This window comes from Arthroderma uncinatum (genome assembly GCF_011692745.1).
Source record: "Arthroderma uncinatum strain CBS 119779 chromosome Unknown scaffold1, whole genome shotgun sequence".
NCBI classification, from domain to species: Eukaryota; Fungi; Ascomycota; class Eurotiomycetes; order Onygenales; family Arthrodermataceae; genus Arthroderma; species Arthroderma uncinatum.
Window position 1 is genome coordinate 3,929,784 of NW_022983863.1, and position 19,136 is coordinate 3,948,919.

A 19,136-nucleotide genomic window follows, 5' to 3' on the forward strand; every position below is an offset into this window, starting at 1 on the left:
AATGCATAATGCCGTTTTAACGCTTCATAGAAGCCAAGAAAGAATCGAGGTTATATTCTTCCTCATACTGGCGATCATCCCATAATTCGCCCAAATCGTCAAGCCAGCCTTTCTTTCCTTTTTCTTTGACTTCACCATCAATGTCGACCATGTCGATTTCGTTGCCGGTTCCATCCTGCGTTGGTTTTTCGGCCGTGTCCGCGGTTTCGCCTAGATTGAAGAGGTCGAGAAGCTGATCGGTATCCATGGTGCTTAGGCCCGCGTTTTGTTGATTAACTACAGTTGAGGCGACGTCGATCTTGAAGCGTTGTAGGCTATAGAAGAGTTAGTAATGAAATGACATAAATAGTGTATGGATAAGAGTAACGTACTTTAGAATCTTTTCTTCAAGGGTACCGCGAGTAATCAACCGATAGACATTGACGACCTTCTTTTGACCGATTCGGTGAGCGCGGTCCATAGCTTGAATATCCTTCTGCGGATTCCAGTCGTGCTCAACGAAGATGACAGTATCGGCACCAGTCAAGTTGAGTCCAAGACCGCCAACGCTTGTAGTAAGAAGAAGAACGTCGTAGCTGGGGTCAGTATTGAACTGATTCACAATATTTTGTCGTTTCGTTGCTTCCACACTTCCATCGAGACGAAGGAATTGGACAGACGGAAGTAGCTTTCTAAGCACATCGTTCTGCACAATATCAAGCATCTCCTTCATTTGACAGAAAATCAGGGCTCGATGAGGGCTAACGTAACTTGCGCCTGTGGCTAATTCTCCCTCAGCCGAAGGGTCGGCCCCAATACCGCAATCGATCAGTAAATCGCGAAGCGCGCTAAGTTTTGGAGCATGAGCAATATCCCGAATGTTGGAGTTCTTGGATGCAAGAAGTTTTTGGACTTGGTGATATTGTTTATGTCCCTCTTTCATCACTAAAGCTGGCGAATTGCAAAGTCGTCTCATGTATTGCAAAGCTTGGAAGATGTGTTCTTTGGCTTCCTTTTCGCTACTGCCAACCTTATTGGCGATGTCTTTCTGTTCCTTGTGCGTAAAATCTTCGAATAATTTACGCTGGAGATCACTTAGGTCACAGTAATAATTCTGCAAAATCTTCGGTGGAAGATCGTTCAAAACTTCTTCCTTCAGACGACGTAGTAAGAATGGAAGAACCTGCTTGTGCAATGCCTCGATCGCCAATGCACCCGCTTCTTGCTCTTTGGAAGATGACTTGCTGAATCGACTAGCGGCAATTGGTTTTGCGAATCGTTCGAGAAATATCTTTTCTGTACCGAGGAACCCAGGCATTAAGAAATCGAAAAGGGACCATAGCTCTAGGACATTGTTCTGAATAGGAGTTCCAGACAAGATCAAGCGATGGTTGCTAACAATGCTCTTCACTGCTAGGGTAATTTTCGCTTTTGGGTTCTTGATCAAATGCCCTTCGTCCAACACACAATAGTTCCAGGATATGTTGGCCAGGATTTCGCTGTCGTTTCTGCAGATATCGTATGAGGTGATCACCACATCTACCGAGTCAAGTTGCTGTCGCACCTTCGCTCGCTCCCCAGGCGGTCCCATATAAGCCACGCACGAAATAAACGGTGCATATTGTTTAATCTCTTGCTGCCAATGGCCTGAAACACTAGGGGGGCAGATGATTAAGGACGGCAGTCGGCGGACCTCAGGAGCTTGGGTTTTGGCGAATTCCTCTGCGCGAAGATGGTGATCACTTGCAACGATACAGAGGGTCTGTAACGTTTTTCCAAGACCCATGTCATCGCAAAGAATACCGTGGAGGTTGTAACGATTCAAGAACGCAAGCCAGTTGACACCTTCTTGCTGATATGATCGAAGTTCCGCTTTAATGCCAACAGGGATCTTGAACGGTTCAACTTTGCGTACGTCCAACATCTGGGCCATGAATTGTCTTTCACGGTCCCTACCTTTGAGCAAGTCTTCAGAAAGGCCTGGCGGGTCGGGAATGCCGGCTTCGAGAGGAACGAGTTTGACCAGTGTTGCGAAAGCAGTTGTTGCTAACAGTCGGACGTCGTTGTCCGAGTCACTCATACGTCCAAGGACTGGAACAATTAAAAAGATCACGTAGGGCAGGATCTGGTCTTCCATGACATGAATCAAGTGGTAAATGCACTCAATAGCACCCTGTCGATGATGGACATCCACTGCGTTGTTTATTGTAGGCAATACCTTCTCAACAAGCATAGTCATGCCATCAACTGGTATAACACTGCATAATGTGGCAAAGCACTTCGCTGCAGCGTATCGAATGACGGAGAGCTCGCTCTGTAACGACTTGGCGATGATAGGCATAAGTTCGATAATCCAGGGGTATAGTCCAGGGTCGAATTTTGGAACCAAAGCTCGCAAAGTTGATAGGCCGTCAACAGTTTCTTGTCCGAGCGTGTTGGATGGGTCTCTGATATCCGCAGGGAGTTCGCCGGTGAGAGCCTCTCGGACAGGATTCTGTATTAAGCTTGCGATATTAGGGACCTTGTCAAATAACCTGGGTCCAAATCTACCCGCCAGCTGCTCCAGCGCTTCCTTTGCACCACGTCGCATGACTCTAGCTTCCTTCGACTCCCTTTCAAACTTGACACTATCAACTGGATCTCTCTTATCTTCTTCCTTGCGCAGGGATAAAACTGCCTTCTCCAGGTGAGCGTTGTGATGGAATTCCGGAGTCTCTGAAGTATCGACGCAGCAGAATTTGACGAGATTGCCAATGATCTTGTCGACAGGTCCACGTTTGGCGGCGCTAGTATAATATTCTATCAAGGATGAAATGGCACTGGCTGACCTCCTCTGTAGTTCGACATTCTCCTCCTTCTTGATACTGTCCATCACGGCCTTGATGAGATAGCTTGGCTTTTTAGGGATATTCTGTAGAGAGACCAGGGAACTAGCAATCACAGCACGGATTCGCATGTCTCGTTGCTCCTTGATTTCTTTGGCCTCTTCAACAGTGGCTTGGGCTGTTGAGCGAGAGTCATTAAGGACTTGTAGTGCTGTTAGTCTTTGAGTCGGGGTAAGTTCTTTCCTAAGGCGTTCGAAGTCCGGCCCTAGGACCTTTTCTGCATCCCGTATCGCAAAAGCATTGGGCCCTGCCTCCGGTTCTCCTTGAACAACCACAGCAAGAGTAGGCAGTTTGGAAGGTGAGACGTGCGCGTGATCTCGGAATGTATTAAGCAGAGAGTGGCATTGTGATCTGGAAATTTGCAAGTAGCAAGCAATATCGCTATACCACGATGGTCGATCGTTTTCAATTAGAGGGTTCAGCCATTCGGACAGTACCGGTGGATAGGGCGAGCCTGGGTCACGGTTTTTCGCGTATTCTTCTACCACCATAGCGGCTGTCAATTGAGACGTAGATCCGGGCCAGTTTAAACAAGGTAATATGCCCTGCCACAGATCCGAGCCATTGGCAGTTTGCCATACTTTCAAGAATCGTCCAAGCGCGGAGGCGGCGTAGATTTTCGATCTAATCATAGTGTCCATGCCGACTAAATCAATGTCACCTTGCAGCATGTGGCCATCGACGTTATGCGAGGTAATTGGTGGTGGCTCCAGCTTTTCAACCTTGCGGCGACGCCCTCGTACAGGCTCAGAAGGAGTGTTCGGGGACTGCCGCCTCGGACCTGAGGGAGCGGAAGAGTAAGGTAGGCCAGAAGGTCGAATGAAGAGGCAAACGTCCATGGGAATTGGATATCGGGGTACACCAAATGGATTCATAGTTGCCGTAATCAGAGGCTGTAACGAACCGACAAGCTGGTCTCCACTCATCAAGTTGCGGTGTTCGGCAACCTTTAATATCTCGCACCATACTTGCAGTGATAACTTGAGAACCGGTTCGTTGCGCTCGACTAGTAAGTTTTGGAATATCAGTCTCATGGCCTTGCCATCCACCCATGTGTTTTGACCTTCAGTGTCCAATTCTAGGAAGGTGAGCAGTGCCCTAAGCACAGCCGATCGCACGCTGGAAATGGTATGACGGAGGAACGGGAATAGCCTTGGTACCAGATTCCCAAATGAGGCGTTGGAGTCGTGCACTGCATTGGCCTTCATTGCCTCTAGCACTTGAGGGAATGTGCAGAGCTTCGCAAGAAGATCCATGACAGATCCCGTACTGGCGCTAAGATCATCCTGCAGGTTCGATAGACAGTTCCACACCACTTCTATTAAGGCGCCCAGGGAACCGCCACGGAGCTTAACAAAGTCATCGGCAATGGGTATCAAGGTCGCTGCACTAACAGCACGGACGTCATCATCATAATTATCCAGCCCCTTCATTACAGCTTCAATAACACCGTCGAGTACCGTAGATTCTTTCATTAAAATATCCGTGCGAACGGCGACAAGGTACTTCAACCCAATCATGCCACCATGACATACTTCCCAGATGGGTTTTCCGAGATCAAGATCGTTCTGCATCACCATCCTATGAAGAATATGGTAAACGCGAGTGACTGATTTGTCAGGCAGATGAGACAATAGAGCACCCATCGTCTGACCAACAGTCTCTCGAATCGGCGCTACAACGTTATCTGAAATGTAATCACCGAATCGGTCCAGCATGAAGACGCAGAGTAAGCGGCAGGCCAGATCGCCCAGCCAACGATGGTTTAAAATATCGTTCTCCGCTCTCGTCTTACCATACTGCCGTCCGGCTCCATGGCCCTGAACTCGGATAACCTCTCGGAGACCCATGGCTGCACCATGGCGAACATCCCAGTTATGGTCGAACAGGTCCACCATCAAGATCTCGCACATGCGCTCGTACGGCCATTCTAGATCTTGTCCGTCGGAGGAAACTGTTTGGATGAATGGTTTTTCGGGGACTGCGGCACCCTTGAACTCCTTTACGACCTTTGAATCATCATCGGGCCCTTCCCTCTTGATAGAGAAGTAGTCGTCCTTGGCGTCCAGGTCTTCTTCGCCGTTTTCCTTCTTAACTGGGTGTGGAGTAGAGACTTCGGTGGGTGTAGCTACGGCATCAGATCCCTTTCGAACAGCCAGGTCAACGATACGGATCTTGTTGGCGCCCAACTTGGCGGTCTGTTTGTTCTTCCGCTTCAGCTGGTTGAGCTGGCGTTTGCTTAGGCCATGGTCATCGCCATTGGCAGATGGAGGGGGATCATGGGGGGAGGCCTCTAGCGGCGAATCACGATTTAGTTGGTTTAGCGGACGGTTGAATGCGCCAACTGAAGTGTCCAAGGCAGGAGGAGGTTTGGGAGTATGGCTGGGTTTCCGCTGTACGCCATTGCCATTATTACCCATTTCGGTATCATTGATGAGATCCTCCTCCAGGTACTCGCCGGCAAGCCCGAGTCGGCCTGCCAGTGTCTTCTTCTGTTGCTGCAGCCTAGAAATAGGATCTAAGCCGGCAACTGCATATTCATATTCTTTACCACCACTGCCAAGCAGTTTATGGCCGTACTTGAGAACCGAGACGATATCCAAGGTTTCGAGGTCAAGCAGCTCGTCTGGCTCTTTGGCATTCTCTTCCTTCTTCGCCTCGACCTTGGGGGTGGTATCATCTGCTGGATCGTCTGAATTCGGGTCCAGCTTCTCCGCGAAGGAGACTATGCCACCGATAGCCTTGGCGGCAGCTGTCCTGGTATCCCATGATCTCGACCGGAGATATGGAAGGATGCGTCCCAGCAGGTTAAAGAGCTCATCCGGGTGCTGTTTCTGGACATCTGCCAGCTGCTGGGCCGCGGTGTTCCTGATAACCTGCGTGCTCCCTGTCTCTAGGAGGCTGTTTTATACATCATCATGTGACCCGTTAGCCGCCAAGCCTTTTTTTTTCTGTAAGCCCAACTATTAGTCAGCAGAAGACGTTACTCACGTGACAAGACGATCTAGCCTACTGCAGTAAGGGTCAGCATCTTAGTCAGCAGTGGATGTGCGAGGAAGTCCCGTGATTGGGTCGCCACTAACCTTGAACCCATCACAGCTCGCTCACTTCTTCCTTATTCACCTTTTCACTTTCCACGCGCTAAGGGCTGGATGGGAAGTAGATTGGGCCTCTCCGACTGCCCCCGGACCGACCAACGATCAGCGACACGTTTTTCCACCCAGGGTAAAAAAACCAAAAAAAAAGATGAAAGGTAAAAAAAAAAAGGATTAAGCACAGTTAGGAGTGAGAGACCGAAGCAGCCGAGAGACTGACATTCCCATCATCTAGTAGAAGAGTAAGTAGAAGGGAACAAGCGCGTTCGGGGAGCGAGGTGTAGGGTGGACCAGAGAGACCTGTGTGGAAGTTAGAGTGACAACGGGGGAAGCATGGCCCTCCCGGGCGAGTATAAGTACTGGCCTAAGGCTGTGTGTGGATGGGGGGTGGAAGGGGGCGAGAGGAGACTCTGTTTGGCGGCCGGGTTCAGAGATTTATTCGAGGTCGCGCAGGATGTTTATATCATCGGGAACAGCGTCTTGCTCTGGCGCTGCGGCTCCACCCCGCTAATCCTGTTTGGGACATGGCGCCCCCTCTATCCCTGCGCCGCTATAAGGGCACGTGACATGGCCCCTGACCACAGGCGAGGACGACGAGACGAGACGACGAGGACGAGGACGAGTATGGAGAGGACAAGGGGACAAGTACGGAGACGAGAGCTATATGGCAGGAGTATGTTATTCAGTTCAGTAGTTATAGAGTAGATATCAAGTATATACGATGTGATGTCGATGCTAATGCAGGCACAGTACGGACGATCCTTGGATGCCGGACAGCGATATCGACAAGCTTCCGGGGGAACACGTAGACGTACGACGATAGTAGACGCGAGACGTGAAGAGCGAAGTATGGAGGAATCCTGCTGCGCTGTACGTGAAATGCTTGAGGTCACATGACTAGCTATATGAAGAAACCCTTGGCAGCCTCACTGTGTCAGAGTGATTTATATGGATGTAGGATTGGAGGAAGGTGAAGAGCATTCCAATAGACTCGTCATGTTAGTAGCTGCTGCAACTAGTGATCCAGTGTCAATAACTCGGTATGCCTAATCCAGATACTCCAACTTGGTACATAAACCACTCGCAGTACGAGTGCCATCGACTGGAAAGACTACCATGGTTATAAAGATAGTACAGTAATATACTGGTCAACACTAAACGGCAACGAGTAGAAATAGCCTTAAGCTAGTATAATCAGAGCAATGGATTGCAACGTCGGAAGCCGAATAATAGGACACGAACTCCACCGCTGGGTACAGGAAGCGGACATGGAGAACATCTAAACCCTCAAAAATATCTTCCCTTTCCTCCTCTATTTACACATAAAGACCCCTTCCTCTCAGGAACAGGAACGCCTTGATCATGACGACTTATTCGCATCTTCCTTGCCTAGCAGTCCTAACGAGCTTATCTGTTCGGCTCTAGGCACGTTCTCTCTCGGATGGGAAGCCATGGCCTTTCGGTAGGCGATTTGCATTTCTCGCGTTCTCGCAGCCTGTCAATGCCGGAATATCGATTAGCTTGTATTCGAAGAAAAGTCATGCTTCGGCTGCACGTCGGTTTATAGTGGGAATGAAAGAAAAGCATGGGCTGCTGACCTCTTTCTTGTGGTGTAGGCATTCATAGTAATCATCTAGTGCTCCGACGCATTTCTTCTTGCCTTCCTCTCCCTCCGCTGAGTTGACGACGTAGCAGCCGAGCAGGTCCTGCCAGAAGGGAAAACACCGGGACACACCTAGCCGTAAGTCAGTCGTGTTAGCAGTGCCGATATCGCGCCTCTCCGCGGGGTGATTGGGAGCAAAAGACAGGCGAAAGAATCGTATATGTACGTACCACCGTGAAGGCCGTAACCTGAAGCCATTGTGTCTCAATTGCGTGCGTGAGGTTGCGATTCCAAGGTGAACTGCGGTCTGGCTGTGATGTCGAAAGCGACGGGTTGTTCCACGATCAGAAAGGTGGTCCAAGCTTTTTTTCTTACCAATGCGAACAAAGTGCCACATCTTATCAACGGTGTATGTACAGTATTTACTACTCACGTCGATCAACCAGCACACCTTTTTGGCGGTTGACGATGATAATATTAAAAGATGACGGGCCTTGCAGGTTTATCTGATGCGCATGTAGTCCTCTTAGCCGTGCAGCTCTGTCTGAATGGCGATATATCGGGACTGCCCTCTCTCAAATACCAAGCTCCGCATACCCTCTACTTGGAACTCCTCTTTCGAATAATCTTGACATTCCTACCTGAGATTATAGAACCTGAGCAGTATACTCCTGTTATCCAGCAGCTTGTCGATGGTTCTGCGCCTTCGACCTGCGACTTAGATACGGATGTTGCCTCTATTCGAGAGAAATCCGAATCCGATGCTCGACGACAAGTCCGACACTTGAGACTACTCCCCCTCCGCTGCCCTGCAGTTACTATCGATGCCGACTCACCGCCGCTTATCCAGTTCCTCATCCATCGGGCGCATAGAATCGATGCCGAAGTAGGCCTGCAGCTGTACATCCTGGAACTAGTCGACCCGTTCATGTCAGCGTCCGACATTCTTCGTGACTGGACCATCTCTATCGTCTTGCCTGCGCTCCGATTCAACTACGAGTACCATCCTGACAATGAAGGTGCCTTGTCGTTGGAGCTTATAGAATCACTGGACTCGAGATCCGCTGTGAATATTCTGCTATCCGCAGTTGAACGTCATGAGAAGGGCGGAGACGTTGGTCGAGATTTAAAGGGCCTGATTGGGCCATGGATGTACGGACACGTCAGGTCGAAACGACGGAAGCTAGATGAGGACAGCGCAGACGTCAGTATTGCCTTAGTTGACGAAGGATGGCAAGACGTGAATGAGTGGATATTGTCGACAAGCATTCGAGACTTTCACCTCGCCATCGAAGCAGTAGAGCAATGGTCCGGACCGGAGGATATAAACCTCGGTGACTACGATGGTGTGCAATGCGAAGAGCCATCCGCCGATACAGAGAGACTGGTAAATCGTTACGCGCAAGCTGGTCTTGCGTCGATATACGCACTTTCCGAGGGCGGTTATGGGCTTATATCCGGCGCCTCACGTATATTATCGAGGGTTGCAGATTTTATCCACTTCAACGATCAGCTACAAATCAGCAACACCAGTCTTCATCCTGTCTCCTTGGACATCTCAACATTACAGAACGTTTCGCCGCAACATTTCCTACACAACGTACTACTGAACCCTTCGAACCCTCTTACATATCCCACGAAGCAGTCGGTATCCTTCACCGACGCCATCCTGGTGTCAATCCGCATACTTGACAAGTATGGCCGTTGGATGTCACCTCGAGCCGCGGCGGAGTTGATGCTATTAGGACACGCCGATGCACAGTTATTTGAACTACGAAAGTTACTTGAAACTCTCAATCACCAACACCCCCCGCAAAAGGACTGGAGCCAGATTAGGGACAGCTTACTCTGGCTACACAGCTGGGGAGGCAGCACCAAGTCAAAAACACCACGAGGTCTATTTTGGCGAGTTCAGCCTCAGAAGCTAGAACGAGAAATTTTGACTGCTTTCTTGATGGCCAAGGGTGAGTGTTTAAAGCTAGCTAGTATATGACTTGTCCATTCAGCTAACAAATACCTTTCGAAAGAATACAACCTTGCGGTAGAGGTATATCTCAATTCGTCTGGTTCAGCGCCACTTTCTAGAGACGACGTCGAATCAGCCGTGACTGAAACGATATTTGCTTCATACGACAATGCAACCAATGGCAACAAGACTAGAGGTGGAATGAGGCGTGCAGCTGATATGTAAGGAACATTCCATCCTAGAGGCTACTGGAAGCTATATTCTAACCCCAGCCCTACTACAGACTTGATGCATTCGCTCCCTACTTTCCACAGTCTCTCGCGTTCCAACAGATTAGCTCCTTGTTATCAGCAACGCACGCTCTGTCGTTTTACTCCCTAACACTTCAGCATGGCGTACCATTCCAGCCCGTCAGCATCCGCGTGCATCAAGACCCAATTTCATTAATTGAGAAGGTTCTAGAGCAGAACCCAAAGGGGTATACGCAACTCGACGATCTATTGGCCATCGGTCGAAACCTGGTCTCAGCCGGTCTCCCATCGGGGCAAAATGACTCCGATTCCAAAGGCCACGATGAAGCCACGGTATCGGCGGAACGTCGTATCATGTCACTCGCGATAGCAGCGGCTGTGAATGCGTCCGACTTCGACACAGCATACTCCTACGTAGTCACACGTGTGATACCTCCGTCCCTGGTCCCCGGCGGTGACAGTTCGACAGATTCAGCCGCCACAGAGGACGACATCTCATGGCGCGCGGCCTACAACACTGGTCGTCATCGCCCCACCGTCAAAGAATCCCAAGACACCACGCTTGGATCAAGCATAGCACGTCTGTCACAGCGCATGGAGCTGCTATCCCTTGCCCTGATCCTCGCTCCGTCCCCTGAATATCTACCTGAGATCCTCGCTGTCTGGCGCCGATGTGACGAGGAGATGTCTTCCCTGCAGGAACAGGAGATACAGGAAGCCGAGAGCTGGGACCATCAGGGCGACAAGGGCCGCATGGGCGCCAGTGCCCTCCCCGGTGGCTTCGGCCCGTCCGGCAGCGAGCTCGATGCTCTGGATACGGAGTGGGAGCGCGAGCGACGGGCGCGTTCCACACGCCAACCGCAGAGACCTAAACTAAGCGGATACGAAGAGGCACCCATGGGACTGTTCGACGTTGCTCGAGGTGCAGCATCAGCCTTGCGCAAGAATGCTTTCCCACTGACTGCGTCTAACCCGACGACGACGACGACGAGCTCAAGTGAAGTGACCTCCGGAGCAGACGGCGAGACCACACGCACGAGGAAGAGGGATGTCGTCAGTAACTTGGTGACGGGCGGCCTGGTCAGCGGTATTGGATGGGTTATCGGAGCCCCGGCCACTGGCTCGAGTCATCCTGGAAGCCCAGAGTGAATTATGTTAATAGACGAATCATGATAATGCTCCCTGATATGAACCGCTTTTTAATCTTACAGGCCAGAATAAATGAGGAGTATCCCTACATATATCGCCATCCCACGTATTATAACATCCTACCTAGCCGTAGATCAGATACGTCACCGTTTGACTTTGGATATCGCTACTCCGCCTCGCTGCGGTCTCAAACCAGCCATATCCACGAGATGTTGATCCACGTATGCCGTCTCGAACAAACGCTGCTTCATGCATTCAGTCTCGTCTCAGGGTGGAACAGCAGGTACATCGCCGCCACGGTAGCCAGTCGGATATCAAGCATAACGAGCCATAGCCCACAGACCAGTAAGAGCACAAGCTAGATCGGTTAACTATATTGCTAATACCGCCCAGGTACCCGTACAACCAGCGAGAGCTCCTATACAACTCTTTACAGCTTGTCGGCGGTACGACGGATAGCATCCTTGCCTCCATGCATGGCATCTGTATGCGTTGCTATTCATAGAAGAAGGCTTGGATCTGTGTTTTTCTCTCTGCAGCCCTGACTGTCGTTTGATCAGATGGCCTCGCATCCCGCTGGCCTTGATCTCTTCAGTTCCTGCGGTATAGGCCAATGGCCGTCTGGGATGCTGGTACATCCCGCGAAGTAGACGCCATGTTTAATGTTTCAGCCCCCATGCAGGTGTCTCGCCTATGAGACTGCGATGAGGTCGAAGGCGAAGCACACGATGCAGACATCGGGCAGCAGTTGTATTTAGATCAGACACAGCCTCTTCTATATCTATATCATACCTAGACTAGCTATAGAAAAAGAAAAGAGTCGTTTGCTGATATTGATCTTCTCGGCGCTTGCAGAAACATCAAGATAGCCATCCCATAACATCGACATATATAACATCGATATATAACGAATAACAGTTCCGTCGACATCGTACATGAAACACAACGGCCCAAGACCCCGTTTTTACCCTCTTCTAAACTGTCTGGCCTGCCCTGGTCCCTGGCCCGATATCAGCTCGTTAAGACGTCGGCGCTTCTGCCTGCAAAAGAGCTGCACTGCAACTGCAACTGCACACTGCACCACTGCACTCTGCATCGTGCAATCACAAGGGGAGAAAGGGAGAAAAGTCAAGGAGGGGAGACGCTCGCTGCATCCTTGCTCCTGTTCGCTCGCTCTCGACTGACGACTGACGACGCTTCGTTCCTTTTCGCCTCCGCCATTCACTGCTTTACTCTCTAAACGCCCTGCCCTGTCCAGGCGACCAGGACAAACAGCAAATAAGACACCGCGAGCCCTCGCTGGATCGCCTCCCGCTGTCCTCGTCGACCTCCAATAAGATCTGTCTCGACCGCCGGTTCTTTGCTCCTCCTAATTACTTCATCCCGTCAGGGATCTCCCCGCCATCCGTTTCATCGATCCACGGCGAACCGACCGGTTTTTCCTCAGCTTCGAGTCAAATACCTGACCTCTACCCGTATCATCACTATCAACAGGCATCCCTCCAGCTTGTCTCTCGAGTTGCTCGCCTCTGTGATTGACTCACGTGGCTTTTCTTTTCACCATGACCTCTCCTGCTCCGCTGCTCAAGCCTCCAGTGCCTGGTGCACACCGCAATAAACGGCCACCGCTCACCGTGGGAATACCGCCGTCTCCAAATGCGAAGCCCGTCAACCAGAGCGGCGCCGCGGCTCCGGCCCTGCCGCCCATCGCCATCTCCCAGAATCCTGCCCGCCAGCTTCCTCCTGCCCTGAGACTGGCTACGCCCACGGGCAAGGGCGTGCATCAGGATAGCAACGCCCTGCACAACGGCCGTCCCGTCCAGCAACACTACAATTCAACCGGCTCGATAGCTGATAACAATGTACATTCGAGGTCAGGAAGCTTTACCGGGCCTGACAGCAAGAGCAGTGGGCCTCCCACCTCAGCTACATCGTCTACACATTCGGCCTTCTCGTACGCCTTTGGCCTTCGACAGCCTCATGGGTCGACGCCGGACCCGTCATCCGCCATCAGCTCCGTATACTCTGACATGGGTGATGGGTCGGCAATGGAGAGAGAAAACAACGTCAACGGCCTGACTGATCTCGATAAGCTAAGTCAAGAGCTGGGACGGCCGCTGGACGTCGAAGATCTAGACGATGAGCGGTGGCTTGCTGCTAGCGAGCAAGGGAAGATCATCGAGTTGGATAGCCTTGGAGAAGGAGCTGGTGGGGCAGTTACTCGATGTCTCCTCAAGGGAGGGAAGACAGTGTTTGCTTTAAAGGTGATTCTCCCCTGCTACTTCATAGGTGTATCCAATTGCTAACCCGTTCTCAGATCATTACCACAGACCCAAATCCAGATGTCAAGAAACAGATAGTTCGAGAGCTTAATTTCAACAAGGGCTGTGCGTCAGACTACATATGTCGATACTACGGTGCGTTCGTCGACCGGTCAAGCAGTTCGATATCGATCATCATGGAGCTATGCGAGGGTGGTAGCTTGGACAGCATCTACAGAGAGGTGAAGAAGCTCGGTGGCCGAACAGGAGAAAAGGTGTTGGGGAAGGTTGCTGAAGGTGTCCTGAACGGGCTAACGTACCTTCACGGCCGGAAGATCATTCACAGAGGTATGCATTGCTCAACAACAAAAAAAAGAGAGACCAAAACTAATCGCATCTATCTTATAGATATCAAACCATCCAACATCCTCCTCTGCCGCAACGGTCAAGTCAAGCTTTGCGATTTCGGTGTCAGCGGTGAATTCGGAACCAAGGGTGATGCAAACACCTTTATCGGCACCTCTTACTACATGGCCCCTGAAAGAATCACAGGACAGTCCTACACCATCACATCCGACGTTTGGTCACTGGGAGTTACACTGCTCGAAGTTGCACAGCATCGATTCCCATTCCCTGCCGACGGAACCGAGATACAACCCAGATCAGTCCTCATCGACCTCCTAACCTACATCATCCATCAACCTATCCCAAAACTAAAGGACGAACCACACAATGGAATTCACTGGAGTGATAACTTTAAATACTTCATCGAATGCTGGTATGTATTATATCTTATCCCTTATTTCCTCCACATATTGCTAACACTATCCCCATAGTTTGGAGAAAGATCACCCTCGACGAGCAACGCCTTGGCGAATGCTGGAACACCCATGGATGCTCGAAATACAGAACAAAAAAGTGAATATGGCGCACTTCCTGAAACAGGTATGGGGTTGGAATGATTAGGACTCTAGCAGCAGAAAGGAACAAAAAAAATCCAAGAAAAAGACGAAAAAAAAAAAAAAAGAAAAGCAACTTTTAGAAGTCATTTGAATTGGACGGGCGCTGGGTCGACCCGTAAAACAAACTCCTTCATTCATACAACAACCTCCCATTTCGCCTGTTTTTCTGTTCACGACGAATTGCATTGAATTCGATTCCACCAGCCTGCGCTCACCACGCCATATTATTACCAATCACCTACCTACTACCTTTTGGCTTAGGATATATATGGAAGGATATCATGCCCGTTTTCCCACATTTCTTCAACATTTCTTCCCTCTTCTCTTATCATCTACCCACCTGCCACACTAACGACTTTCGGACAACATGACTTCGATGAGTTCTTTTTATTTCTTCGATTCACTTGACGACATTCATCGCTATCCTCTTTCTTTCCACGATCACCCTCCATTGAGATTTGAACCAACCCTCCCCGAAAATGCCTATTGACGCATCAAGCCATTGTTTATTGCCCTTTTCACTGCAGTAGTCGGAGTCCGGATACCTATCTTTCTATCTTTATTCTTCCCCCGCCGATTTATTTTCAGCTTTTTTATCTTTTTCAAATATAACTACTATAAATGAGAACTATGATTATCCGTCTTCTTTTTCTTTTTTTCTTTTTTTTTTTACTATTTCTATATTCACCCTGCTTATTCTTCCCTTTTTCCTACTCTGCTGCGATTTCCTTTCCTTTCCTCTTGCAAAATTTAAGAACAGCACAGCGCATTATAATATTTATCCTAGCTGCTTAAACTTTTTATATTGCATTTGAGCTCTCCTGCGTTCTTGCTGAGAAATTTGTTTGACACAAACATCCATCCATAGCTTGGCTTTCATGTCGTTTTTCATCGCTATACTACGTCATTGCAAGCGTGTTAGCCTGCCCCGCTTAATCTTTCTCACATTACCTCTAAATCTATATTACAGGATGAAATAGTAAATTGTTCCCCATTCTATATTTATCTATATCCATGACGCGCCAACATTTATAACAATCAATGCTACACCAGGCTACCACTTACTTACCTTGGAACACGGAGTTAAAATCTAGTTAATTCAAAACTCTCCTTCCGTCAAACTTCCTCCTGTCAGCTGCCGCGGGTAAACATCCGAACCCCTTGCCTTGTATGTCCGGGATATATTTTGTTTATTACCTAACTCGACGTTTCATATCATCGGCTTCATATGGGGTGCGGCTTAGATCGCTCGCATGGTTCGGCTTCGGCAGGCTTGCCAGGTACGGATACTTCCATTAGCTTACTAGCTTATGAAAATTATAGCTCACGGTCTGCGTGTACTAATTGGCCGTATCGGAAGATGCCTCTTTTGGAACTTTTCTAGTATGTTTTGGCTATAGTGATATCCGTCCGAAGTAAACATGGTACGTACCCCTTGATCGCCGCCGAGGCGGCCGGAACAATACGTAAAGAACGCAAGGAGAAGAGATTATATTGGCAAAGGCTTATGTTGTAAAAAGTCTTAGCAAAGGACCTTGCGGGATAGCTATGTTGTCAGGGTCGCCATAGTTTCACCGAGGGCTCAAAGAGGCTCTATCATAAGTCAACATCAGCTCACGTTTCATCAACCGGTAGAATAAGAGTGGTGATACGGCCACGCCTTTCCATACCGCGGTCTTACTAAATAACCAAGGAGTATGGCATTAACTGGGGAGGTATATAGATAGCTGGAAGCTCTCCGTCTCACCACAACCCGTTTTTATATTAACCACGTGACATAGAAACTGCCCCTTGAGTGCCTTTTGAGGTCTCTATTCCAGTCGTAGTAAGTCAATACCACCTGAAGGAAATATGATGCTACTATGTCGGTGTAGGATTACGTCGTACATATGCTGATAAAGAATATGGGCTGGCCGGAGCGGCTGGTCGAGGATGCGAAGAGGAAGAATTAAGCGGGAGATGGCTCTAGGCGGAGGTACTATTGTTTGCCGCGCGTTGTATGAATCTAGACACCACCCGCCCGCACAAAAGATCTGAGCACGTATGCAACTTTCTCCCCCCTTTGCGTTAATATATACAAATAACACCCGCTATCGGTGAGCTTGTTCATTGCTTGGCTTGCATTCCGATACGCTCCAATTCTTCATCGATCTTCTTAAAGCTCCAAGACTGATAAAACGGGAAATAGAGGAACGGCCGTAAATCATAGCGGTTGTCGTCAGGGCTATAATCGTTCGAATGTAAAGCCGGTGTCAAAGTTGTCATCTTATGCCGGTTGATGGCATAATAATGGTAAAACCTCTTCACCTTTTCAGCTACCTGCTGTGGCGCAAGGTGGTTCCAATCGTGTACAAGTCGTTGGAACATGCCATACGGTCCTAGCTTGTTGTACTTCCGCAACCGGCCAAACGTACTCAGCTCGTCGTAGGTCATACTCATATCTGCCTCATCGCTTTGAACGTATTGTTCTGTGATAGGCTCCAACTCGGCGGTGGGCGTGGCTTCGAGGAAATCGCGCAAACACGGCAGAGAGAAAGCTTCTTCTGCCCATGCAACGAAAAGTTTAAGGTCGCCTTTATCAAGGCCTCCGATGGGGTTGATGTCGGCGCTAGAGCAGTCATATTTCGTGTAATAACCGCGCAGCGCCTCACCGACGTTAGCTGATCCGAGGACGAGAAGTGCTCCACCGTGCGGACGTTTGCGAGTTGTAGGGAGCATCTGGGCGAATTCATATGCCGTTACCATCCGACTGCGCGCTTGAATGTTTTGCAACATCAGGTTTTCCGCATTGGTGCCGCCTTGGCTCTTGAACTTGGGGTCGAAGTTTAGATACTTGACAATCAGGTTCTTTTGGGCCTCGTAGACATCGTCTATGTCTAGATTAACGTGGTAGGCGCCAATAGCTCCGGAGAGATCCTTTGCTCGTTGTCGTGTTTCCTTTGACGATTGCTTCGACATTCCCATGTAGACTGTGTGGAAAATCTGGTTACATAGTTCCTGTGGTGTCTTTGGCAGCTCGTCCGTGTAGTCCGCTAGCCGCTTACAGTCTTTAATAACCTGCTCGTTTCCCTCTTTGATTGCATCGGTGACGAGTCGACACATTGAGAATACAGTAACAGCCGTGGCACAGCTATCAATCCCACCAGATAGTGGAACAAGGAATCCCGCAGTGCTGGATCGTCGAAGGTAATCCCACAGCCAGCATCCGGTGGACAGCGCAATCTCTTCCGCTGGTAGATAGTAACGTGGCTGTATTACCAAGCTAGGCCTCAATGCCGTATCTCGGTCTCCCCTGTCAGAGCTAAGACTGAATTCGGTCTCTATTCGTGTATAGACTCCAGCCTTGATAGCTTGGTGACCGCGGGATGGAACGCATCTATAAGACCGGACTTCTTCCAGGTCCACAACTGCAGTAATAACATCAACTTCGTCAAGAGTGAACTGGTTTCCCTGCGCAACGAGATTGCCATTGACGATAATCATCGCACATCCATCGAAGTAAAGACGGTCACCGTCACAGCCCAAATGGTTGGAATATAAGTAAATACCTCCATTCTTCCTTGTGGCCTCCATGATGAGGCTAACGCGGACATCAAGTTTCCTCAACGTATGATGAGATCCAGACGAATTGGCCATTATCTCGACTCCATTCAAGCTCATGTCATTATGAGGCGACTGAGGAGTGAAGAGTTCCTCACACGTTTCAATACCGACACAGGTGTCTGCTGTAGAGATCACGGCATCTCCAATAGGCACCTTTGTCGAGCCCTGTATCTCCCTCACCATCCTTGGAAGGTAATGTTCCTCAACGTGCCTTGGCCCAACCCAAGGAATAAAGTGTCTCATTTCCCTATAGTTTCCATCGTTTGCAAGCCATAGCTTTGGCCGGATAAGCAAGATCTTCCCATTTAAACAAATGATTCGGCAATTGAACCGATTGTTTCGATGCATAACCGGCATGCCAATATCAAGTAGTATATCATCGCAGCTTCTATCCTTGAGAATAATGCATAGCATCTCCCAGCAATGGAGATATAGATCGGCTTCGTAAAAATGATCAAGACACGAGTAGCCGCATATTTCAAGCTCCGGGCCTACCCTCAGAGTTGCCCCCGCCGCCTTTGATCTGTGTATGCTCTCGATAATGCGTCTGGTATTTCCTTCAAAATCGAGCGCCCAATTCCGAAGCGAGCAGCTAGCCACGCATGCTAGATGGCCCATTGTTGATGCAGAGGAAACTATCCGCTCTTTTTACTTTCTTGCAGACCAGCCGAGTATTGTTGGCGGGGTCACTCATATAGATATCCGAGGAGCCGAGGTGTCGGTGTCTCTAGTAGCAAGTTGCTCGAGATGGGTATGTGGCGGCAGTATAGTGTTTACACAAATACCTCGACCATTAAAGGAGAATATAGAGCAAGGAAATGAAAGAAAGACGTTGTATATCATGTTTCCATGAAGTGAATGTAGTCATGCCAGAACCGGACTTTGGTGGGCTTCGGACCGGTGAAACTGCAGTTCCGAGGTGTTTCCCATCAAAGGAACATAACTACCAGATTATCCGGCTAATCAGTGACATTCAATATCTAACTTATTTTACAGTGTTTGCCAACCAGGGCTTTCATATATTCTTTTAATTTAAGACAGTATACATAGTGATGGAGTAGTTGTCTATAAAAGTCAGGCCTGGAACCCGCTGACTCAGCTCGGGGAAGGACGGGTCCCTAGACGAAATCCTAGGCGAAAACCCGAAAAACTCCGCTTAAAATCCATCTTTGCGCAAAAGATCAGGCCATTTTTCACGCATAAAATGTCATTCTCACCTCAGAAGTTTGCTCTCGTTTCCACCGTCCAGTCAAGATCTCAACCTAGTCAATATCTCGCACTCCTTAATCTCCACAATCGCCTCTTGTCTCTTCAGGGTGTTTTCGTGATGACTCCATCTCAACCCATGTCATTCACGGGGAAGGTGGAAAAGGCGAGGATGA

At 49.3% G+C, this 19,136-nt stretch overlaps 4 protein-coding genes across 4 annotated transcripts; 2 read left to right on the forward strand and 2 right to left on the reverse strand.

Annotated features, from left to right (window-relative positions):
- Nucleotides 1–16: 16 nt before the first annotated feature.
- Nucleotides 17–5,958, reverse strand: GIQ15_01197 (transcriptional accessory protein; the record flags this gene model as incomplete). The annotated part of the gene is made up of 4 exons (XM_033548614.1): nucleotides 17–314; nucleotides 372–5,765; nucleotides 5,856–5,876; nucleotides 5,948–5,958. The coding sequence occupies 4 exons, from the start codon at nucleotides 5,956–5,958 to the stop codon at nucleotides 17–19; spliced, it is 5,724 nt and encodes a 1,907-aa protein (XP_033409565.1).
- Nucleotides 5,959–8,046: 2,088 nt separating this feature from the next.
- GIQ15_01198 (uncharacterized protein) lies at nucleotides 8,047–10,928 on the forward strand (the record flags this gene model as incomplete). Its single annotated transcript, XM_033548615.1, has 3 exons — nucleotides 8,047–9,526; nucleotides 9,569–9,749; nucleotides 9,812–10,928. The coding sequence occupies 3 exons, from the start codon at nucleotides 8,047–8,049 to the stop codon at nucleotides 10,926–10,928; spliced, it is 2,778 nt and encodes a 925-aa protein (XP_033409566.1).
- A 1,562-nt stretch (nucleotides 10,929–12,490) lies between these two features.
- GIQ15_01199 (STE/STE7/MKK protein kinase) lies at nucleotides 12,491–14,155 on the forward strand (the record flags this gene model as incomplete). Its single annotated transcript, XM_033548616.1, has 4 exons — nucleotides 12,491–13,192; nucleotides 13,246–13,537; nucleotides 13,598–13,967; nucleotides 14,026–14,155. The coding sequence occupies 4 exons, from the start codon at nucleotides 12,491–12,493 to the stop codon at nucleotides 14,153–14,155; spliced, it is 1,494 nt and encodes a 497-aa protein (XP_033409567.1).
- A 2,102-nt stretch (nucleotides 14,156–16,257) lies between these two features.
- On the reverse strand, nucleotides 16,258–17,937 carry GIQ15_01200 (glutamine-dependent NAD(+) synthetase; the record flags this gene model as incomplete). The annotated part of the gene is made up of 1 exon (XM_033548617.1): nucleotides 16,258–17,937. The coding sequence occupies one exon, from the start codon at nucleotides 17,935–17,937 to the stop codon at nucleotides 16,258–16,260; it is 1,680 nt and encodes a 559-aa protein (XP_033409568.1).
- Between the last annotated feature and the right edge of the window lie 1,199 nt (nucleotides 17,938–19,136).